The 25,392-nt window shown below is 44.5% G+C and overlaps 1 protein-coding gene across 1 annotated transcript in view; it reads right to left on the bottom strand.

Moving 5' to 3' along the window:
• Positions 1–4,876: 4,876 nt before the first annotated feature.
• Positions 4,877–25,392, bottom strand: part of TFCP2 (transcription factor CP2) — a 171,793-nt gene continuing 151,277 nt past the window's right edge. Inside the window, exons 14-15 of the mRNA XM_033939022.1 lie at positions 12,160–12,211; positions 4,877–5,911 (exon numbers count right to left, since the gene is read on the bottom strand). Coding sequence (XP_033794913.1) covers positions 5,874–5,911; positions 12,160–12,211 — 90 coding nt within the window. The 3' untranslated portion in view covers positions 4,877–5,873. The remainder of the gene's footprint in view (positions 5,912–12,159; positions 12,212–25,392) is intronic.

The raw sequence follows: 25,392 nt of genomic DNA, 5'->3' as shown, positions 1-25,392 counted from the left end.
ATTTCCCCCAGGCTTGCCTCAAATTTAATGGCAGACTATGGACATTTCATCCAGGAACTTGTCCAAACCTTTTGTAAACCCAGTTACACTAACTGCCTGATATAAACCACCACCAGTTCACACAAATATCAACTACCGTGTTTCCCTGAAAATAAGACAGTGTCTTATATTAATTTTGGGCCAAAAAAATGCACTAGGGCTTATTTTGGGGGTAGGTCTTATTTTTTTCATGTACATGATCTCTCCCTTCCTCTCCTTCACCTCAATTCTTCCTCTTCTCTTTCTCTTCCATATTTCCTCCCCTCTCACCCATCCATTTGTCTTTCCTCTGCTTCATCTTTCTATCTGTGCAGCAAGGCAGGGGGAAGTGCTGTTGCCGGTGAATCCAGGGACATTTGGGTTAGGCTTCCAGGGACTAGGGCTTATATTAAGACCTACCCCGAAAGTCATGCTAGGGCTTATTTTCAGGGAAACATACTACATAATGCAGACTATGCCCTAAGGGTCTCTGGTTTATATGCAGTCATCTTATCAGGAAAAGCTATAGCAGAATAGTAAGTACTCCCTCACAAAAATAACAAGAAGGAGAAAAAACTCTGCACTGTAGCAAACAATATATAAAAGGAGCAGAAATGATCAAGGTATCCAAACTGGCAATAATTTTATTCAGTGTATGGGTTCATTATCATTTGCCAGCTTGGTTACCTCAGGCATCTCTGCTCCTTTTCTGTATTATATACTTTCTCACTCACAACACTAAAATATGGTCCTGAAAATGTGAGCATACTGAACCAATGAAGGTCCCAAAGGGATCCTTACAATGATAACAGTAAAATAAATGTATAATGTATACAGAGATCAATAACCAAACAATTTCCCTGCTAGGATTACTGAGCTCTTTTTGCTTTTCCATAGTCAGGATAGACAACTATTTGTATTAAAGCACAGAAAAACCTTCCAATGCTAATTTACAACGTGTAAGATTTTCAGCAAGTTAGCAGACATGCTGTTTCTGGATACAATTTGTCATTAAAAGGCTGCAACAAAAACAGCAATAAAATACCATGCATTGAATGAAGCAAGTTTCACCATTATTTCTGAAACATAATTAGGAAACAGAGCTATTATAAAGAAAATTAAAATAAGGAAACTAAACAAAATAAACAGAACTTTTGAAATATTATTTAGGGTGAAGAGTTTGTCTATTCCATATGTTCACTATCACCAGCCAATTCAAATAAATAGAATAGATATCATTACTGTTGAAGCTATTTGTATGTTACTTGTATTTTTATTCTTCGTATGTATGTGTGTATTTTGACTAGAGTGATGGTTGTGTTGAATGTTATGGTTGTATGTTAAATGTAATGTATTATTTTGTACATAAAAGTGTTACTTGCCCTGGATAAGGGTGGGAGAAACTGAGCAAACTCCTTCAGTTCCCAGGAGGATAATATGTGCTGGGTTTAACACCTCCAATAAATGTGATATTTTCATGCCAGCCAGCCAACCTACCTTTGAACAGGGGGAATAAGACAAGAACGGACAAAATGGGTCACAACTTAAAAAGGGTTAGCATACACAACATTCGCAGCTGGAGGGTGACAAGGCACAGGGAGTCTATGGAATGAGTGGGGAGCATTATAAATTCCTTCTTTACCAGGCTCAATGAAAGTGGTCACCAGCCTGCATTGGCAGTGCACTTTAAAACGGGTCTCCGGGGACTGCAGCACCCCATGGAACCCACAGTGAATGTGAGAAATTACCCAAGATTTACTCACATTCTTGGCCTTCCTCTGTCTGCTGCTTCCTCCAATGGCTGCTGTAATGTGCAGTGCACATGCTCCTCCGACGACCTGACCTCAGTACCGTAGCTAGCTCAGTCCCAGAAGCAAAAGGAGGACAAAGTCAGCAAGAGTTTAAGACGGGTTGTGCTTTAGGGGTGGAGGTGGGGCCTAGAGGTCACTCTTGCCAATCGTCAGTCTCCACGTGCATGTGCCTATTGATGAGTGCAACCTCGCAGTCTTTCCCCTGATCAGTGAGATGGGTCAGCTGTGGCTGGGGGGCACAAAGAAGAACTCGCAAGTCGGCACAAGAAAAGTAGGCTGGTATTACCGTGGAAACCCTGCAGATCTAACATCCATCCCCGTGAAATCCCCACATCCTTTGGGGGGAACCCTGTAGGATTCCCTTGAACCTACTGGGGATTCTTATGGGGTTCCAATAATCTCTCTTCCCATGTAGACCTCTAATCCAGGTCCATAAGGACTGCCACATATGGCTTCTTTATGGGGATTGTCTTGAAAACCTCCTTGAGGGGGGTCAGTGAGGGTCAGGAACACTCAGGTCATTTCAATAAAAAGGCCTGATGCATCAACAAAACAAATTCAGGGGAGAAAGGGACAGAGGAAATATCAGCACCCACCTCCACCTCACCCTTAGCAGTCCCCAATAATGCTGCCGACTCTGTGGAAATGGCTTGTGCTGCAATTTTGACAGGAAGGCTGTGCGCCAGCTTCTGAAAAATGGCAGCCACTGATGCACACTCGCAAAATTCACATCAGCCACAACCGACACCGTGGCCGACACAGCTTTGTTTGAAGTGGTGCAGATGCATATTTCACATCTGCCCAAAGTTGCTCTTCAGCTCATAGCCATAGAGCTGGAACCTCAGCAACTTCTCTACAAGCAGTTTCTACCGGACCCCAGTAAGATTTTGCTGCCTTTTTTATTTTCTTCTTAAATTTTCAGGCAGGAGAAACAATGGAACTGAACTCTCCAACTGGCTAACCAAGGGACAGGGAAAGGGAGAGACCTGGTGCCACCAGGTTTGCTCCTTCATGTAATCCCCAGGACTCAACTAAACCTGAGGTACAAGCTAGGAGTCCACTATCAATACAGAGCTGCACAGGTTATTGTCATCCACCTGCTAGATAGAGAGAATACTCGAAGTGAGAATGCTGCACAGGGCTCTCTATCTCTATCTGCTGGTAGATGGGCACAACCCACAAGTATCTGGATTGATCTGTGGGATACTAAGGAAATGAAGGGATCTCAGTCACTATAGAGCAGGGCTTAATTTGTAGGGGACCAGCTAGAACAATGCCACAACTTATTTTTAGACTCCAAAGCAGCAAAGATAGTTTTGCTCCAGTCCTTCCCTTTCAAGCAGCCTACCAGGACTAAGAGAGCACATTATGAGCCTGGAGCAAAGCAAAGAACAGTTACTGTAATCCATAATTCATCCTCTCTTTGTTCCTGGGTCATGCATGCTTTTTTCAGCTCCACTTCCTTTTTATCCTCTATAATAAACCCTAAGCGCGCATGCGCACTTACAACGCTGTGATCCCTGACTCCGTGATGTGTGCTTCTGTTTCAGACATGCGCAGTAGGAGCCAGCGGTGGTATGCTGGCTCCTTCTATTGCGCATGCAGAGGCACCTTAACCACGGAGGTGGCAACCACGGCGGCGACCCACACTCCTGCTTTCACTATGTCTAACACAGGTCCCCCAGGTGTGGCCGCGGCCTGGCTGGCTCCCTTACCAAAATTCTTCAGTCCGTTGCCGCCGCAGCTCCTCTCTTGAGCTGCACCTGCGTCAGAAGCCTCCCTGACATCATGTCAGAGAGAAGGCTTCCGACGCAGGCACGGATTGTGCCAGGAGCCGCATCGGCGGCTTTGAAGAGAAATGCTGCTACTCTGCTGCACCGGGAAGGGGGGGGAGGGAGAATGCTGCTGCACAGGGAAAGGGGGGAGAATGCTGCTGCACAGGGAAGAGGAAATGCTGCTACACAGGGAAAGGGGGGAAATGCTGCTGCTGCACAGGGAAAAGGGGGGGGAATGCTGCTGCACAGGGAAAGGGGGGGGAAATGCTGCTGCACAGGGAAAGGGGGGAAATGCGGGAAATGCTGCTGCTGTTGCACAGGGAAAGGGGGAAATGCTGCTGCTGCACAGGGAAGTGAGGGGGGGGAGGAAAAGGGGGCCAGGGAGCAATCTGGGTTTGCTTTGGGGGGGGAAGACAGAAGGGGGCCATGGAGAAAGACAGGCAGGCAGCGCATGAGAATGAAAAAGACACACAGAAAGACAGAGGGCAGGGAAAGAGAGACAGACAGCAGGAGAGAGAGAGAAAGAAAGACAGACAGCAGGAGAGAGACAGAAAGAAAGGAAGACAGGGGCAGGGAGAGACACAGAAATAAAGAAAGACAGACAGACATATATTCTAGCACCCATTAATGTAACGGGCTTACACACTAGTCCGCAAATAAAACTCTACCATAGGGTTTTAAAAGGCAAGTAAGGCACAGCCATTTGGAATGGCTTAGATACAGGGAAGCCTGTAGCAGAAAGATTTTACTGAGGGCTCCTCCCAACCCTATCTTTCTATGATTCCATAGCATGGGTTTTAATCCAAGGGCCACAAACTAATCTGGTTTTAGGAATAACCCCACATGCAAATATGTCCAAGTAAACATTCAGCGACAAGCTCTTGAAAACCAGGTCTGTTTATGGCCATCAAGGACAGCACCCAAGATACCTTCTAGTACACCTATTCTTCTAGGTGAACCTGACATCATTGCCAGATCTACCTGTCTGAGTTCATGATTTGTTTCTGAAATTTAATCAGGTCAAAACACCAACATAATTTTGAGTTTCACAGTCAGAATCTTAACTTCTTGTTAAAGCTGTAGGTTCAGAGTATAAGAATGTGTGTATGTTAGCAGAATTCACAACTCAGTCACAAAAAGCAACTGCAGCCTTAAATCAGAGATTAAGGTTCTCAAACACAGTGGCTTAATTAAAAAGCATTTGTACACATTCAGAAACATATCAATAAAAATAGAAGTTAGACTAGTATTCCAACAGGTAAGGTCAACCAGTTGCTGATACTGTACATTTTACTATTACATTTGTGGCATAGTGAAAAAAACAGAAAAACAAAAAGCATAGATCTCAAATACAGTAGTCCCCCATCTATCACCATCTAGAAAAAAAAAATAACATACAAAAGAGGTCGACATTTCAATAGACCTGATTATGCACAAACTCAAAACGAGTCCTTCAGATTTGTCTGTATCAGACAGTCTTTGTACAGCACCTCAATGCCCTGTGACTCCAAATATCTTTGTAATCTCTTCAAAACTACTTCAGTAGTTAATTTTTCTCTTTGTTAAAATAAAAACTAGGAAGCAATCCATGTTGAACACAATTTAAAAGAAATAACCCACAGATTTCAAAATAATGGAAATTAAAAGGAATAAAATTGTATGTGCAAACACGAAAATAAGTCAGTCCCTTTTCATAAGCATATGAAAAGTTTTATTTCAAATGTGTTGAGGGATAGCTAGGTCAAGCAGATGTTTGCAGTTTTAAAAACAAATCCAAATGAAAGGGGGGCAGAGGTTTTGTTGGTGAAATGCAGAAGTGTGGAAATACTATTAGCCATACTGGTAAAGCACAAACAGTGAATCAGGTTTCACCCCACAGCTGAGTGTGGAAAATAGTGTGCATCTTTGGAGTGCCGCTGGAGTGCTGTTTTCACTGCAGGCTGAAGGTGGTTAGACTCTAGGAGGTTAACAATGTTGGTGTAGCACAGAGCGCATGAAACAGGGCAGGATTGGACTGGAGCAGGAGAAGATGGAACAAGCCGCACACGGAGATCGGTTTGCATGGCCAGAGAAAAAGATCCATATGCCAAGATGGGAAATTGCTGGAAAGGGATACAAAGGCTTCAATCTATTGTTAAGATGGTTTCTTTCTTTTTTTTTTCTTAACAGAGCTTCCCAGGGACTTGTGTGTCTGCCTCAGGCACAGCTCAGAGGAACACAGAGCACATGAAAGAGGAGTGAGCTTTCAGGTTTCTTCTCATACAAGCTTCTACTTTAGGATGATATGATAGCTGTCATTGGTTTCAGCTGTAACAAAATAAAAAAATTTTAAAAAACCACATATAAACACAAAAAGAAAATAAAACATAGTTAAGACAAATCAACATTTTTATTGTGACAGAACAATTTGGTTTCATATAGCATCTTGGAAAACCCCAATACACTTTGTAATGTACCGTATTTTTGCTCCATAAGACACACCTGACCATAAGACGCACTCTAGATTTAGAGTAGGAAAACAAGAAAAAAACATTCTGAACCAAATTGTGTACTAACATATACCAGGCTCTGCACCCAGCCCCCTCACTCCCTGCCAGGCTCTGCATCCAACCCCACTCCTTGCCAGGCTCTGTCCCCCCTCCCCTACTAATTGTAATGCAATTTTTTCTTTTCATTTTTCATATACACACAGCAGATATAAATTCTCAAAACTGACACATTTCGATTACTAAATTGAAAATAAAATCATTTTTCCTACCTTTGTTGTCTGGTGATTTAATTAGTTTCTGGTTGGACTTCCTTCTGACTGTGCATCCAACATTTCTTTCACAATCCAGCCCCATCCCCTTTGGGTCCAGGTCTCTATCTCTCTCTGTCTTTCTTCTGCTTACAACCCCCCATACCACCTCCATGTCCAGCATTTGTTCTCCTTTCTTCCAGGTCTTTCTCTGCTTCTCTCTCTCCTTCCTTCCTCCCTGGTCTAGAATCTTTCCACCTCTCTGTAGTCACTCTTTCTTCCCTCTATACACCCCCAAGTCTAACATCTGCCCCCCTCTCTTCCAAGTGTCTTTCTTCTGCTTACATCCCCCCAACCCATCCCATCACCATGTCCAGCATTTGTTCTCCTTTCTTCCAGGTTTTTCTCTGCTTCTCTCTCTCTCCTTCCTTCCTGGTCCAGAATCTTTTCACCTCTCTGCAGTCTCTCTCTCTTCCCTTTATACACCCTTAAGTCCAACATCTGCCCCCCTCTCTTCTGCCTCCCTTTTGTTTCAGGTTTCTCCCTCTGTCATCCTTCCACTAACATTTTGAGTGTTTCCTATCTCTACCCCCTCTAGTCCAGCATCTGCCTTGTCTTCATGTCTGTTTTCCTGCCCCTCCTCAAGGTCCCTTGGAAGCCTCCTCTCACCCCCCCACTCCAGTGTCCAGATCCAGTGTCCCGCCGGGGCCCTCACCTCCAAGCTGCTTCCTGACCCAGCGAGAGAGGTCGTCTTCCACGCTGTGACTACCGCTGACCTAATTACGGCAGCCTGCAAAGCGAACTTAGCAGGCTGCAATTGGCCTCTGAAGCACTTTGCCTCTGCCGTGGTCCCACCCCTCTTCTGACGTCAAGGGCAGGACCGTGGCAGAGGCAATGTGCTTTGGAGGCCAATGCCATCCTGCTCAGTTTGCTGTGCAGGTTGCCGTAATTAGGTCAGCAGCAGTCACAGCGTGGAAGATGACTTCTCTCGCTGGGTCAAAAAGCAGCTTGTAGGTAAGGCCCCGTCCATCGAGAGGGCGGGACGCTGGATCTGGACACTGCAGGCTTTGGGTGCTCTCCGATGCTAGGGAGAGCCGTATGGGGTGTGGGCATTTAAAACGGTACGTTGGGGTGGGATGTTTAAAAAAAAGTACCTTCGCTGTATAAAATGCACGAACATTTCCACCCACTTTTGGGTGGAAAAAAAAGTATGTCTTATGGAGCGAAAAATATGGTAACTTCTCATATATGTACAACCACACCTGGACAGCATTAGCTGAAACAGTTTCTGGCATTTAGTTTGCATAAAATTTTCTAGAGGGAACATAGAACAAGAATAGGAACATGGCATAACTAGGTGAAACAGAGATGTAATGGAAAAAGCATAGGAATAGAACTGAGAAGAAAATGTGACGTGCACACCTTGAAATATGTGACCACAGGATTTTAACTTGCAGCTGAAGGAGTTCTAACTTAAAGCTCAGTGTTCTCATCATTGGAAGTCTCCTATAGCTCAGAAGGAACTGAAAATGGTTTTCTAATGATGATCCAAAGGCTCATTTATCAGGCCCCTGACACAGTACATATAGGGCTTTTGTGAATCTATGTCTTTAAAAATGAGCCTCACAGACTATCACACAACTGTTTATGTACTGTTGCATATTAGAGAAGTCATAAATGAAGTGGAATGTGTCTTCTCTTCTTCCCCATGTTTCTTTGGTCCTACAGCTCTCAGTTAGAACTAGCCTCCATTAAGCTACAGTAGTACATATTTCCATTCACAATTACCCTAGCATTTCCCCTGTTTTATAGCTATCTTCCATCTTAGCCCAGTCACTTCATTGACAGGTTTCAGCTGGAGAGTTCTACACTGTGCTCCCCTGTGTAAAGAACATAAGAATTGCCGCTGCTGGGTCAGACCAGTGGTCCATCGTGCCCAGCAGTCCGCTCACACGATGGCCCTTAGGTCAAAGACCAGTGCTCTATATGAGCCCAGCCTCACCTGCGTACTTTCTAGTTGAACAGGAACTTGTCCAACTTTGTCTTGAATCCCTGGAGGGTGTTTTCCCCTACGACAGACTCCGGAAGAGCGTTCCAGTTTTCTCTGGGTGAAGAAGAACTTCCTTATGTTCATACGGAATCTATCCCCTTTCAACTTTAGAGAGTGCCCTCTCATTCTCCCTTCCTTGGAGAGGGTGAACAACCTGTTTTTATCTACTAAGTCTATTCCCTTCAGTATCTTGAATGTTTTGATCATGTCCCCTCTCAATCTCCTCTTTTCAAGGGGGAAGAAGCCCAACTTTGTCTTGAATCCCTGGAGGGTGTTTTCCCCTACGACAGACTCCGGAAGAGCGTTCCAGTTTTCTCTGGGTGAAGAAGAACTTCCTTATGTTCATACGGAATCTATCCCCTTTCAACTTTAGAGAGTGCCCTCTCATTCTCCCTTCCTTGGAGAGGGTGAACAACCTGTTTTTATCTACTAAGTTATTCCCTTCAGTATCTTGAATGTTTTGATCATGTCCCCTCTCAATCTCCTCTTTTCAAGGGGGAAGAGGCCCAGTTTCTCTAATCTCTCGCTGTATGGCAACTTCTCCAGCCCCTTAACCATTTTAGTCGCTCTTCTCTGGACCCTTTCGAGTAGTACCGTGTTCTTCTTCATGTATGGTGACCATTGCTGGATGCAGTATTCCAGGTGAGGGCGCACCATGGCCCGGTACAGCGGCATGATAACCTTCTCCGATCTGTTCGTGATCCTCTTCTTTATCATTCCTAGCATTCTGTTTGCCCTTTTCGCCGCCGCGGGCTTCATCAACTTATCGATCAGAACTCCCAAGTCTCTTTCCTGGGAGGTGTCTCCAAGTACCGCCCCAGACATCCACGTTGAACCTCATCTGCCATGTCGATGCTCATTTCTCGAGCCTGATTATGTCACATTGCAGATCTTCGCAATCCCCCTGTGTCTTCATTACTCTGAGTAACTTCGTATCGTCTGCAAATTTAATCACCTCACTCGTCGTAACAATGTCCAGATCGTTTATAAAGATGTTGAAGAGCATGGGCCCAAGCACCGAGCCCTGCGGCACCCCACTGGTGATGCTCTTCCAGTCCCAATATTGTCTATTTATCCCCACTCTCTGTTTCCTATGCTCCAGCCAGTTTTTAATCCACGTGAGTATGTCACCCTTGATTCCATGGCTTGCAATTTTCTGCAGTAGTCGTTCATGTGGAACCTTGTCGAATGCCTTCTGAAAATCCAGATATACAATGGTCGATCGGGTCGCCCTTGTCTATCTGCCTATTTTCTCACTCAAAGAAGTGCAGCAAGTTCGTCAAACAAGATCAGCCTTTGCTGAAACCGTGCTGGCTGGTCCTCATCAGCCCGTGTCCGTCAAGGTGATCAATGATTCGGTCCTTTATCAGCGCCTCTACCATCTTTCCCGGTACCGAGGTCAGACTCACCAGTCTGTAGTTTCCCGGGTCCCCCCTCAAACCTTTTTTGAAGATTGGCGTAACATTCTCCACCTACCGGAATCTTTCCCGATTTGATCGACAGGTTGGCTACTAGTTGAAGCAGTAAAGCTATAGTCCCTTTCAGTTCCTTGATGACCCTCGGATGGATGCCATCCGATCCCAAGGATTTATCGCTTTTAAGCCTATCTGCCTGCATACCTCTTCTAGACTGACCATCAACCCTGTCAGTTTCCAGTCTTCGTTTCCAGCATATAGCCTGATGGGTTCTGGTATGCTGTGTATATTCTCTTCGATAAATAGAGACGTAAAAAATGTGTTTAGTTTATCAGTTATTGCTTTGTCCTCCTTTAGCACTCCCTTCATTCCACGGTCATTCAACGGTCCCACCGCTTCCTTCGTGGGTCGTTTCCCCTTAATATATCGAAAGAATGGCTTGAAGTTTTTCACCTCCTTGGCTGTTTTTTCCTCATAGTCTCTTTTGGCTCCTTTTACCGCCTCTTATGGCACCTGTGTTAATGTTGTTTCTGCTTGTTCCAGTTTTCGTCCCTTTTTGACCTTTTCCGTTCCTTAAACTTAGTTTTCTTGTCTCTGATCGCTTCCTTAACTTCTACAGTGAGCCACACCAGTTTTTTGTTCTTTATCCTCTTGGATCCCTTGTTGATAAGCGGTATATATAGATTTTGCGCCTCAGTGACCAAGCTTGCTCTAGCGTTTTTACAGTGCTTATCCTCTTCTTAATCTTCTTCCCCACCATGCGTCTCATCTCTTCGTAATTCCCTTTTCGGAAGTTCTGTGCCATGGCCGCCGTTCTGGACCGATGTTTCGCCTCTGCGTCCAGGTCAAAGCAGATCGTATTGTGATCGCTGTTTCCCAGTGTCCCTTCTACTTCTACACCTTGTGCAGGTCCTCGCAGTACATTTAGAATTAAGTCCAGAATTGAATTTCCTCTTGTATTTTCCTTGACAAGTTGTTCCAGGAAGCAATTGCCTACAGCATCCAGGAACTTTGCCTCCCTAGTGCAGCTGGAGGTGCCTAGGGTCCAGTCTATCCCTGGATAGTTGAAGTCACTCATGATAACTGCGTTGCCTCCCTCGCAGTTGCATTTAATCTCATCCGTCATTTCTCCATCAATTTCTTTGGACTGCCCTGGGGGTCGGTAGTACCGTATTTTCATGCATATAACACGCGCGTTATACACGATTTTACAAACCGAGCATAACCATGCGCGTTATATGTGTGAGCGCGTTATACAATTTTTTTTTTTCATTGCAATCCGGCATCCCCCCTGCGAACCGGTATCCTCCCCCCCCGCTCGCGTCACCCCCCTTCCCCGCAATCTGAGAATCTCAGAGAGAGCGAGACCAGAAGGCTTTGAGCATGCGCAAATGCTCAAAGCCCAGCCCAGCCCAGGGAAGAGGGAGGATCTCCCTCGCACCGCCCAGCCCAGCCCAGGCGAGGGAGGATCTTCGGGCACTGGCACGTCCTGTGCATTGGTGCTGGTGCCCAATCAGGTAAGCGATGTCTTTGCGGGGCTGGGGGGGATGTAGGATCGTGGGGGAGGGGGGTGACGCGAGCGGGGGGGAGGATGCCGGTTCGCAGGCCAGAAGAGGGAGTAAGCGGGGATGGCGGGAGGAGGTTTTAGCAGCATGCGCGGTATACGCGTGTGCGTGCTATATAGAAATTTTTTTACAGAATGCTTTGTTCCCACGCGCTGTTATACACGTATGCGCGTTATATGCGTGAAAATATGGTAAATGCCGATCTTCGTTTCCAGTCCATTTGTTCCTGGAATTTTGACCCATAGACACTCTAACTTTACCATCGGTTATGGCGTGTTCTCTCCAGTAGATTCAATTCCCTCTTTGACGTATATGGCATTGCTTCCACCTTTTTGAGCCACTCTGTCTGTATGGCTACAAGATATCACCATTAAGCAATGGCTAAGACTCTCTAGGGGCTGTGAACTACTAAAGACTTCCCAGTCTTGTTAATTTAGGGTGCAGAAGCTTGGACAGGCTGTGTTCTTTTCTCCATTTTCTCCAATTTCAATCAAATATACAAGACTAATCTTGCTGAGGAAAATGACAGAAATAAAAAAACAAATCGCCCACAAATATATAAAACACAAAACTTAATCCTGATTCACAAAACAAGCCCTTCATTTAAAGGGAATTGAGCAATAAAGCTGGAAGCACAAAGTTATTACTAAAAAGAAAATACTAAAAAGAAAATAGCCCACGGTTCTATAAAGGTTGGCTATTTTAATACTTAAATAACTCATGGCAACTTAAATTGATTCACCGAATGTACCAAAGTCAGGGTATCACAGCAACTTGAATTAATTTACCTTTCATTGTGTCCAGAACAAAACATGACTCATCTTGAAAGTTCTGTATCATCTAGAGGGGGGAAGAAAGAAAGAAAGAAAATATGTAAGTGGATAAAAACAAAATTACAGAGTAGGTATTTAGGGGGTAATTTTTATAATAGGCAGCTAGTTTAAGAGACTATTTTATGTTCAAATGTATTTTATTGAGCTCATCCAGAAAGCAAACAAATAAACAACAAGATCTACAAACAAGCTCAAAGTTTTGTACAATATCTCACACAGAAAGCAAACAAATAAACAACAAGATCTACAAACAAGCTCAAAGTTTTGTACAATATCTCACACAGAACTCTCCTCCCCCCATCCCTCCACCACCCCAGGTCCTCCTCCCAAAACAAATCCAACATAGGCAACGGGTTAACATAAAGCAACACAAGCATACCAACGGTAACAGTGTGATACAGAAAAACATAGGATCAACAGTTAAGCAATCGGCTATGAGCCAAGGGGGTCATGGTGGTCCAAAAAGGTTCCCAGGTGCGTTGAAAAACGCACCCTGAGAGGGAGGAAAAGTCCATCACATCTCTGCATTCCCACATCAGGAGAGTAATCATCCGGCACCGCCAGATAGAGTAGTCTGGCATGTCCCCCTCAAGTCATTTCAGTAAGATACATTTCAAGGCAATAAGGACAGTCCACTTGAGGAAAGCAGCAGCCCCCCTGTGACGAGGGTAGTAATGGGGAACAGTTCCAAATAAAACCAAAGGAGAGCGTTGAATTGTATTGGTCCAAATACGCTCTACAAAAAGAAAAATAGTATTCCAAAAGGATCGAATATTGGGGCAAGTCCAGAACATATGGCCCAAGTCTGCTTCAGGGGTCTGGCATCTAGGACAAGTAGCCGACTTGCGAAACCCAGCAAGATAGGCCCTCTTAGGAGAAATATACAAACGGAAGACTATCTTATAATGTTGCTCCCAAAAAGTGGTATATTTGCAAAAAGCAGGTAATCTACGGACTGCCTGCAAAAGCACATCTTCAGGTAGCTCTATAGCGAGGTCCCGAGCCCAAGCATTCCATAATGTAACATGATCAAACAAGGGGGACTCATCCTTCAAATGGCGATGATGAAATTTAAGGGGAACCGGGAGTGGAGAACCAATGGTAAAAGCTGTAGACAACAGCTCCTGACAGGAAGCCTTCAACGAACCAGAAGGCAATGAAGTAATGTAATGGTGAATTTGCATATAGGCAAAGTAATCAGTAAACGGGAGATGAAATTCTTCCCCTAGCTGTGCAAAGGATTTAATTCTTCCCTCATCATCGACTAATTGAAACACATAATGAATGCCCCTTGATTCCCATCAAGCAAAACTCGGTCCATCCACCTCAGGAAGAAAGGAGCTATTAAATCGGACAGGCAGAAAGGGAGTGATAGAAGCAGAAATAGAATGATATTTGCAGACCCATTGCCAAACCTTCCGCAATGGACGGTGTAGCACCCTGCTAGAAAGAGACTCAGGCAAAGAAGATGAATAGAATGACACTAAAATGAATAATCCGAAAACAGGAAAGTTCCAAAGAGGTGTTAGTAAAGGCAGACGTACACCTGAAAAGATCATTACTATGTCGCATGCCACATCCAATGGTCAGATAGTGAAGGTTCAACAAATCCAATCCACCCTTGTACCATGGAGCTGCCGCCAGTTTATACGGCAGACGAGGTCGCTTCCCAGCCCACAGAAACCTCTGAACCAAATGCTCTAGGCGGCGGGCATCCCGAGACGTCAAATAAAGAGGAAGGACCTGAAACACATATAACCATCATAGGACAATGAGCATATTATAAAGATGCACCCGTCCCAAAAGTGAAAACGGTAGGGTTCCCCACAGCTGCAATTTATTCTGAAGGGCTAGAAACAACGGTTCCACATTCAAATGATACAATCTAGACAAATCTAAAGGTATAAGTACCCCCAGATATTTCAACGCAGAATCGGCCCAACGAAGGGGAAAGACGCCCCTCCAGGACATACGCAACTCGGGGTGAGAAGGCAATGCAAATGATTTATCCAGATTAAGAGAAAGACCAGAACAGAAGCCAAATTCAGAAATGAGATCCAATGCCGTTGGTAAAGAATCTTCAGGCCTAGTAAGAATCAAAAACATGTCGTCCACAAAAGCCAAAGTCTTCAACTCCTCCTCCGCCATATGAAGACCCTGTACTTCAGCGAACTCACGAAGAGTACAAAGCAAAGGTTCCAGAGAAAGGAGAAAAAGTAGGGGTGAAAGCGGGCAGCCCTGCCTAGTACTCCGAAGAATTGGAAAAGAATCTGAGCGCTCGGGTTAGAGTAAAGAGAACGTACCGCATTGAGATAAAAGCCACCCAACCCAACATGTTCGAGGGTACGAAACAAAAAGGACCAATGGACGCTATCAAGAGACTATTTTATAAGGGCAGACGGGCACCTAGAAGCGGCACAAACTGCACCTAAATCACAGGTGCACATTTATGACTGCTCAAGAGGTGGTATAAATGCCCATGCCTAGATTATTTAGGTAAACTCAAATTATTTCACAATCACATGCACACTTAAAAACTATGCTGTTCTCCACCCAAACTTCATCCCTGTACATGCCTATCAGCAATGTACCCACCATCACATCAATGTTTTAAACCAGCCAGGATTTTACAACAGGCTACTTGATGCACTTGTGTGATCACATAGCCACAAAAATGACAGAGGACTAGAGAAGTGGTAGAACCACGGGTCATATGTTGAGATTACAGGGAAAGGCTGTTGCATTCCTGGTATGCTTTCCTGTGGAAAGTTGTAAAGATGAAAAAACTGACAAATTTCAATAATGCATGGGATAAACAGAGGAACACTGTACAGAAAAAGGATGGAGCCCAATTAAAAAAAACTTAAATGACCTCATAGCTGGAGTGAGCTTTGACAGCAGCTTCAGAGGTTGGGATTGGGAAGACAGACCAATGCTGGGCAGACTTCTATGGTCTGGGTTCCTCAAAAGGCAAAAACAGATCAGGATCAAGGCTAGAGTGGGCTTGATGGCAACTCCAGTAGTTGAGAAGTAGGACCAGTGCCAAGCAGACTTCTATGGTCTGTGCCCCATAATTGGAAGGGAGAGAGAAATTAAGTAAACCAGTGTTTAATCAAGAAATAGAACCTTTGCCAAGTGCAGGTCTTTATCTGCCGACATTTACTATATCATCCTCAAAGTAATTACACAAGCAAGAGTACACAAGGCCATAACACTTGATATACCCACTTATCAAAGTTATCTATACCATTTACAATAATGTTACAACAAATTTTAAAAAGTAAAAGCTAGGAATTTAAAAAAAGAAAAGCTAGGAAAGAAAAGTGTTAAAGATAAAATTAAGCTGTTATCTGTGGATTGCAGACCAAAATACCACTACCTCATAACCTGCTAGTTTAAGAAGGTTAAAACAAAAGTTTGTAAACATGCATTACATTTTTGAAAGAATTGCTCCTCCCTTACCAGTCTTATAAAAACTGCTTTACTATCGGGCCTGTTCTCCACAGAAATGGGACACATTGCCTTATCCCCTCTTCTGAAAAAAGCCGATCTTGACCTTTCCTTACCATCGAACTACCGCCCCATAGCAAATATCCCTCTCCTAACTAAACTGCTAGAAGCCATAGTTGCTACCCAGCTCTCTTCTTACCTAGAGAGATTCTCCATTCTCCACCCCTATCAACATGGCTTCAGACCCAGCTTCAGCACCGAGTCCCTCCTAGTTTCCCTAATTTCAAAGGTGCAACAACTACATTCTCGTAACAAATTCACTGTTTTTACAATTCGGTCTCTCTGCTGCTTTCGATGTCGTCCACCACGACATACTACTTTATCAACTTTCCGAGATAGGAATTGACTCCACCATCCTAAGTTGGTTCTCAAACTTCCTTCGCTCTCGCTCCTACACTGTCAACACAAATTGCACCATGTCCATTCCTTGAACACCTTCTTGCGGTGTCCCTCAGGGATTACCCCTATCCCCTATTCTCTTTAACATCTATATGTCCTCACTGAAGCTCCTCCAACTTTCCCCCCTTGAAACAATCTACACATACGCTGATGACATCCTTGTCTTTCTTGAAACAGACCAGAACCTCACCAACCTCCACGAGAACATTACATCTTGCATAATGAGACTCCACTCCTGGTCCCTCTCGGTACAGATGAAACTGAATGAATCAAAAACAAAATTACTCTGGTTCGGCCCAGTTAGAACACCTGCCCACCCTCTTCGCACTACCCACAGGCGCTGCTCTGCACCTTGAGTTCTCAAGCAAGGTCCTTGGCATCATTATTGATTCTTCTCTCTCCCTCAATGACCACCTCAACTCCTTGGCAAAATCATGCTTTTTCAGCCTCCACATGCTGAGGAAAGTAAGATCCTACTTTCGTCAAAAACATTTCGCCGTCCTCGTCCAATCCATCATCCTCTCCAAACTTGACTACTGTAATGCCATTTACTTATGCCTAACAAAAAAAAGTCTTCAAAGACTCCAGCTTATCCAGAATACTGCAGCCAAGCTGATCTTTGCAAAATGCAAATCTGACCATGTCTCCCCACTCCTGACCAATCTTCACTGGCTTCCAGTAATTCCCAGAATCTATTTCAAATGCTCCTGCCTGGCTTTTAAGATCATTCACGGCATCCTTCCTCCCCTAATCCCACTATCCTTTAACTCCTCGTGTCCTGACTCCACCAGACCCGCCCAAAGATATGAACTATCCTTCCCCTCCCTACACGGTATTCTCTATGCAGGTAAATTGGGAAAATCACTTCTCTTCACAATCACAGGTCTTTGGAACGACCTTACTATCCCGCTGTGGAACCTGAGCTCCCTCCAATTATTCCGCAAGCAACTGAAAACTTGGCTCTTCTCTAACATGCAATTCTATTTTCCCCCTTACTCTTCCATTCTATATATAAGCTCATGTAAACCTTTTCCTTTCTCTTCTTATATTTTAAGTTCTTGTAAACCGTGCCGAGCTCCACTTCTGTGGAGAGGATGCGGTATATAAACTTAAGGTTTAGTTTAGTGGAGGTAACTTTTTCCATACTATAGGCTCATGTCAATGAACTGAATTTGTCGAAATGATGGGATAACCAAGAGTCTGGTTAGTAGATAAGTAGACAAAACAAAAATAAGGGGAGACCAGTACTTTGAATATTGTAACTTAAAGTTAGCATTTTAGCATCCTTAGAAACTTAAATGAATCAGTGCTTTGATCAAGATGACAAAAGGAACATGTTTGAACTAGCAGGTAAGTTCTTCAGGTTGGTAAATGTTTTGATGTTATCATATTTCTTAAGAGACTGCCTTGAGGAATTGTCATATTTGAGCAAAAAGCACAGTTACTTACCGTAACAGGTGTTATCCAGGGACAGCAGGCAGATATTCTTAACGTATGGGTGACGTCACCGACGGAGCCCCGATACGGACCTTTTTAACTAGAAAGTTCTAGTTGGCCGCACCGCGCATGCGCGAGTGCCTTCCCGCCTTCCCGCCCGACGGAGGAGTGCGTGGTCCCCAGTTAAGGTAAGCCAGCTAAGAAGCCAACCCGGGGAGGAGGGTGGGTCGTAAGAATATCTGCCTGCTGTCCCTGGATAACACCTGTTACGGTAAGTAACTGTGCTTTATCCCAGGACAAGCAGGCAGCATATTCTTAACGTATGGGTGACCTCCAAGCTAACAGAGAGGGAGGAGGGATGGTTGGCCATTAGGAAAATAAATTTTGCAACACAGATTGGCCGAAGTGTCCATCCCGTCTGGAGAAGGCATCCAGACAGTAGTGAGTAGTGAACGTGTGAACTGAGGACCAAGTGGCAGCCCTGCAGATTTCCTCGATGGGTGTGGAACGGAGGAAAGCCACAGAAGCAGCCATAGCTCTGACCCTGTGGGCCGTGACAGCACCTTCGAGTGAGAGACCGGCCCGAGCATAACAGAACGCAATGCAGGCAGCAAGCCAATTGGAAAGCGTCCGTTTAGAGACAGGACGACCAAGACGGTTAGGATCGAAGGTCAGAAAGAGCTGAGGAGACGAGCGGTGAGCCCTGGTATGGTCAAGGTAGTAAGCCAGGGCACGCTTACAGTCCAGCGTGTGCAACGCTTGTTCCCCAGGATGAGAATGGGGTTTAGGGAAAAAGACAGACAACACAATGGACTGGTTGAGGTGAAAAGCCGAGACCACCTTGGGAAGGAATTTAGGATGGGTATGCAGAACCACCTTGTCATGGTGAAAAACCGTGAAAGGTGGGTCTGCAACCAGTGCATGCAGCTCGCTAACCCTCCTGGCAGAGGTGATGGCAATGAGGAAAAGCACCTTCCATGTGAGGAATTTGATGAAGTTGTTGCAAGAGGCTCAAATGGAAGTTTCATGAGGGCTGATAAAACCACATTCAGGTCCCAGACCACCGGAGGAGGCTGCAGAGGCGGTTTGACATTGAAGAGGCCTCTCATGAACCGGGAAACCAGTGGATGAGCCATGAGAGGTTTTCCGAGGATAGGCTCATGAAACGCCGTGATGGCACTGAGATGGACTCTGATTGAGGTAGACTTGAGGCCAGCGTTTGACAGAGAGAGCAAATAGTCCAGTACAGGTTCCACCGCTAATGAGGTGGGATCGTGATGATGTAGTAGACACCAAGAGGAGAACCGGGTCCACTTCTGATGGTAACATTGGAGGGTGGCCGGTTTCCTGGATGCATCCAAAATGCGACGGACAGGCTGAGACAGATTCTCTGGAGAGGTCAGCCCGAGAGAAACCAAGCTGTCAGGTGGAGCGAGGACAGGTTGGGATGTAGTAGAGACCGATGCTGCTGTGAAAGTAGAGTAGGAAACACAGGAAGAGGAATGGGCTCCCTGGAGCTGAGCTGGAGCAGGAGGGAGAACCAGTGTTGGCGGGGCCACCGAGGAGCGATGAGAATCATGGTGGCTCTGTCCCTGCGGAGTTTGAATAAGGTCCGCAACATTAGAGGCAGTGGAGGAAAGGCATAGAGGAACCGATCCGTCCAGTCGAGCAGGAATGCATCTGGGGCCAGACGATGAAGAGAGTAGAGTCTGGAGCAGAACTGGGGCAGCTGATGGTTGTGAGGCGTTGCAAAGAGGTCCACTTGTGGAGTGCCCCAGCGAGCAAAGTTGGAGTGGAGCGTGGGGGGATGCAGAGTCCACTCGTGAGGTTGAAGGATGCGGCTGAGATTGTCGGCCAGAGAGTTCTGTTCGCCCTGGATATAGACAGCCTTGAGGAAGAGATTGCGGGCCGTGGCCCAGGTCCAGATGCGGAGAGCCTCCTGACAAAGGAGGCGAGAACCGGTGCCGCCTTGCTTGTTTATGTAGTACATGGCGACTTGATTGTCTGTGCACAGGAGAAGGACCTGAGGGCAGAGAAGGTGCTGGAAGGCCTTGAGCGCATTGAACATGGCTCGGAGTTCCAGAAAATTGATGTGATGTCGACGCTCCTGAGGGGTCCAGAGTCCCTGGGTGCGAAGATCTCCCAGGTGAGCTCCCCACGCATAAGGGGAGGCATCCGTGGTAATGATCATGGAGTGAGGGGGTGGATGGATCATGGAGTGAGGGGGTGGAGGAGACCCCTGGAAAGATTGGAGGAGTTCAACCACCATTGAAGAGAGAGCTGAAGAGACGATGTCACAGAGATGGGATGTGAAAGAGGATCTGTGGTTTGTGACCATTGTTTGGCTAGAGTCCACTGGGGAGTTCTGAGGTGGAGGCGTGCCAGGGGAAGAACGTGGACCGTCGATGCCATGTGGCCTAGGAGGACCATCATCTGTCGAGCAGGTATGAATTGATGAAGGAGCACCTGCCGACAGAGGTGGAGCAGGGTCTGGTGGCGGTATGAGGGAAGGAACGCCCTCATCAGATTGGTGTCGAGAACTGCTCCGATGAACTGAAGGCGCTGCGTGGGAAGCAGATGCGACTTGGGGTAATTGATCTCGAACCCCAAGAGATGGAGTAAAGAGATGGTTTGATGAGTGGCTTGTAGCACAAGTGGAGATGTAGTTGCTTTCACTAGCCAATCGTCCAAGTAGGGGAACACCTGTAGGTTGTGAGACCTGAGAAAGGCCGCTACCACAATAAGGCACTTGGTGAACACCCTGGGCGATGATGCGAGACCAAAGGGCAGTACTTTTTACTGATAGTGGTGCTGCTGTATCTGGAATCGGAGGTAGCGACGTGAAGTCTGATGGATTGGAATGTGTGTGTAGGCCTCCTTGAGGTCTAGGGAACATAGCCAGTCGTGTTGAGAGAGAAGAGGGTAAAGCATGGCAAGGGAGAGCATTCTGAACTTTTCCTTGACCAAACACTTGTTGAGGTCCCTGAGATCGAGGATGGGACGAAGGTCTCCTGTCTTCTTGGGTACCAGGAAGTAGCGGGAGTAGAATCCCTGACCCCGTTGGTCTGGGGGAACTTCTTCGATGGCATTGAGAAGGAGGAGGGATTGGACCTCCTTTAGGAGGAGTGGAGTTTGGGAGGAGTGAGAAGCAGACTCTACGGGAGGATTGTCGGATGGAAGAGTCTGGAAATGAAGTGAGTATCCGTGGCGAATGATGTTGAGTACCCACTGGTCTGATGTGATGACCTCCCAGCGATGGAGAAAAATGGTGAGGCGGCCTCCGATTGGTTGAGGAAGAGGCGCCGAGGGTTGGAGACTGGCTATGCCCTGGAGAAAGGAGTCAAAAGGGCTGAGGAGGTTTAGATTGAGGCAGAGGCTTGGTCGGCTGGTGAGATTGAGGGCGTGCCTGAGCGTGCTGTTGCTGGCGAGGACGGCGAGATTGCTGCTGAGGAGGATTAAGCGGTCTGGCAGAGAACCTGCGTTGATAAGAGGACTGAGGCCGGTAAGGTCGTGCAGGTGGAGTCTTCTTTTTAGGCTTAATCAGCGTGTCCCATCTGGTCTCATGAGCCGAAAGTTTTTGTGTTGTGGAATCTAAAGACTCTCCAAAAAGTTCATCACCAAGGCAGGGCGCGTTGGCGAGGCGGTCTTGGTGATTTATGTCAAGGTCAGACACCCTCAGCCAGGCTAGGCGTCGCATGGCTACAGCCAGTGCGGAGGCTCGGGAAGTGAGTTCGAAGGAATCATAAATCGAGCGCACCATGAATTTTCTGAGTTGAAGGAGGCTGGAAATCTGTTGTTGGAAAAGCGGGACCTTACGCTCAGGAACGTATTTTTTTTTTTTTTTACTTCCGCTCTTTTGAGTTCAATATTTTTTAGAGTTTTTTGAAAAAATATAAGAAACAGTTCAAGTACATGGTATCAAAATATAAAACAAAACATTTAGAATAACAAATATTCAGTTACATTGAGCAATGTAAAATTGAATCGTTTTAAAAGATCTAAAGTACTAGGACTGTTCATGAAAAAATAATAAAAGAAAAGATAAGAGGAAAGAGAAATTGAAGGAAGAAAGAAAAAGAATAAAATGAGGAAAAAGATGAAGGTAAAGAAAAAGAAGAGGAAGAGGAAGAAGAAGAAGAAGAGAGGAGTGTCTATGAAATAAATTGAACATATGAGTCTAGGAATTTCCAGGGTGATTTACATTGTATCAAATTTTTGGAAAGTCGAATTATATTTTTCTTTTCATAAGCATATGATTCAAATTTATGATACATGCTCAAAGAATTCCACCAGAAGGTATAGTTTAGTAATGAAGAGGACTTCCAATTTTTCAAGATGTGCATAAGGGCAGTCACAAACATTGCATCAATGAGTTTAGGAGGACAGTTAGACTGTGTAAAACAAGGGTGTTGAGATCGGAGAATTATAATGTCAAAGGAAATTTCTTCTGAACAATTGGTAATAGACTTTCTGGTGTCCCAAATGCACGTCCAAAAGGAACGAACTTGAGCACAGTGGAAAAGCATGTGATCAAGAGTCCCAGCTTCTTTCATACAATTCCAACATATAGAGTTTTGTTTTAGGTTAGCTTTCCACATCCGAAAAGGTGTCCATACCGCATTCCACATAATGAAGAACATTGATTGTGAGACTCTGGATGATAAAAGAGGTCGGTTTGTCGAGGACCAAAAGAGTTCCCAGTCAACATCAGAAAGTGAGGTTGTCAGCATAGATTCCCAATGTTTCATGGAATGAGAGGAAAATGTAAAAGAGTGATCTCTTAGAATACTATAAAAGAGAGATATCGCTTTACCTTTTGATATAGCCAATGTGGACCAGTGATACAAAGTGTGAATGGATGTCATATAATCAAAGCGTATAGACATAGAAGATAACATCTCAGTTAGAGAAAGCCACTGTGAGTAAGCAGAAGGAGACAACGAGTAAGTAGAGCAAATTGTGACAAAGGGAACAAACGAAGTGAGAGTGGTTATCTGATGGAGAGACCACAAACCAGCCCGCTGCCACCTCTTCCATGAAAGAGATTTACTATTGATTTGGATTTTGGGGTTATTCCAAATGGACAAGAGTGGACTGTCTTTAATTGAAATCTCTGCGATTGTGTCTAGTATATGAAGGGCATGCTGCGTTGCACTCAATAAGGAGTATTTTCTCAAGAGTTTGGGTACTGGTACCGTCAACAAGCATGAAACATGTAATGGTGCACATAAAAATCGTTCCAGGTCAAACCAGGTTGGTGAGTCATGGGTACTAGGGTTAGTAATCCAGTAGGCTCCATATTTGGCCAATGATGCGATATAGTAAAAATGAAAATCTGGTACATTCAGACCCCCATTAATTTTAGAGGCTTTCAGCTTGTCTAGAGCAATACGAGGTTTTTTGTTATTCCACACAAAGTCAGATATTTTCTTATTCAACCAGTGAAAAAATTTCTTCTTGCATAAGGAGGGAAGCATTGAGAGGGTATAGTTTATCTGAGGAGTAAGGGTCATTTTGATGGAAGCTATTCTGCCCCACCATGAAAGAAAGAGTGGAGACCAACGAGACAGGGTGTTAAGAACTAAACTTTTAATTTTAGATATGTTTAGATCTTGAGTTTGAGACGGATCTTTATGTATTAACACTCCCAAGTATTTTACAGCTCCGTGTGACCACGTGAAGGGAAATTGGGCGAGGTCTGAGGGGTAAATGAGATCATTAAGAGGGAAAATTTCTGATTTTTCCCAGTTAACTAAGTATCCAGAAAGCTTGGAGTAATGAGAGACAATATTAACGAGTGAGGGAAGGGAAGCAACAGGATCTCGGATAAAGAGAAGGACATCATCAGCGTATGCTGCTAATTTGATATGACAATAAGTGGTTTCAATTCCTGTTATTGTTGGGCATTGTCGGATAGCAGAGAGGAGAGGTTCCAACGCTAAGTTAAATAGCAGCGGCGACAGAGGGCAGCCCTGGCGAGTACCTCTATGTAGGGAGAATTTATTGGAGAGAGAGTTATTAATTAAAATGCGAGCTGTGGGTTGATGATATAAAGTTTTAATCCAATTTGTATAGAACGGGCCAAAGTTGTACCACTTTAAAATTTGGAATAGAAAAGGCCATTCAACTCGGTCAAAGGCCTTTTCGGCATCTATGGCCAAGCCAATTACGGGATCTGAGAGTGTTTTAGCATGGGCATTAATATGATGAAAGAGGCGTATATTGTCTCCTATAAACCTTTGTTTAATAAACCCCGTTTGATCTTTGTGAATAAGAGAGGGGATCACTTTGTTGAGTCTCAGTGCAAGAAGTTTTGTCATGATCTTGTAATCTAAATTAAGAAGAGAAATGGGGCGGAAGTTTTTAACCAAGGTAGGGTCTCTGTCAGGTTTGGAAATAACTACTATAGTGGCCTCAGTGAAGTTGAATTGTTTGTCTGGATCAGAGTGGAGGAATTCATAGTAAGAAAGAAGATGAGGAGCCAGAAGATTACGAAACTGCTTAAAAAATTCATTGGTAAACCCGTCAGGACCTGGGGCTTTGCCGGTAGGTATAGATGATATTGCGGCTTCTATCTCAGATACAGTAATGGGAGAGTCCAGTTTTAATTTCACAGAGTCCGATAAGGTCGGATGAACCAAAGAAGCAAGAAAAGAGTCTATCCCCGATTCTGAAGCAGAAAAATCAGATTTATATAAAGTAGTATAGAAGTTTTCAAACTGAGAAGAGATCAGAGACCGGGTTTTAACCATCTGTCCCAATGGGTTTTGAATGGCTGTGATATGTAGATGTTTGGATTTAGTTTTAAGATTCTTTGCTAGCTTTGTGTTATATCTTTGTACTCACAGGAGCATCCATTAAAAAAATTTTTAACTCTATGTATGAGAATGTGATCCTTTGTGATGACATTTTTTACTCTTTCTCTTCTACCTTTACGCTCTTTCTTTTACTTTCTGACAGGAGTGTCTTCCTCAAACATTCTCTTTACTATATACACATATTGAACATGTGCAAAATATACTGCAATATATTAATGTGTTATATCTTTGTACTCACAGGAGCATCCATTAAAAAAAATTTTAACTCTATGTATGAGAATGTGATCCTTTGTGATGACATTTTTTACTCTTTCTCTTCTACCTTTACGCTCTTTCTTTTACTTTCTGACAGGAGTGTCTTCCTCAAACATTCTCTTTACTATATACACATATTGAACATGTGCAAAATATACTGCAATATATTAATGTATTTAAAAGATTATGGCTGACTTGCATATTTTTTCTTTTAATGTGAATGGACTAAATCATCCCATTAAATGGAAAAAGATAGCTAACTATATTTTTAATAAGCACCCTGATGTGGTTTTTTTACAAGAGACTCACCTACCTCTCGCTGCTGCCTTAAAATTTCAATTAAAGGGATACTCCTCTCACTTTTATTCTCCTGCGACCCAACGTAAGAAAAATGGAGTCTCAATATTTTTTCATGATAAACTCTCTCCTATAATTCACTCTTCTACGACGGACAAGGATGGAAGATGGTGCTTGGTGCACGCTGCGTTGCACTCAGTGAACTTTGTGTTCCTTAACATTTATGCTCCAGTCCTAGATCACCCAGAATTTTTTCAAGATCTTCAGGTGGCGTTAGTAGAATACAGTTCTTGCTCTTTAGTACTTGGAGGCGATTTCAATGAAATTCAAGATATTTATATTGATAGATCATCTTCTTGCAAACCCTCCAAATCCAAGTCATTCACAGCCTTACACGCCCTCAAAGATGCCTTCTCCCTTGCAGATCCATGGCGTTTGTTTAATCCAAAAGGTAGAGAATACTCTTACTTTT

Source organism: Geotrypetes seraphini, chromosome 3 (assembly GCF_902459505.1).
Source record: "Geotrypetes seraphini chromosome 3, aGeoSer1.1, whole genome shotgun sequence".
Taxonomy (NCBI): Eukaryota; Metazoa; Chordata; class Amphibia; order Gymnophiona; family Dermophiidae; genus Geotrypetes; species Geotrypetes seraphini.
Note: the sequence above shows the minus strand (reverse complement) of the source record. Positions and strands in the feature narration are given on the sequence as shown.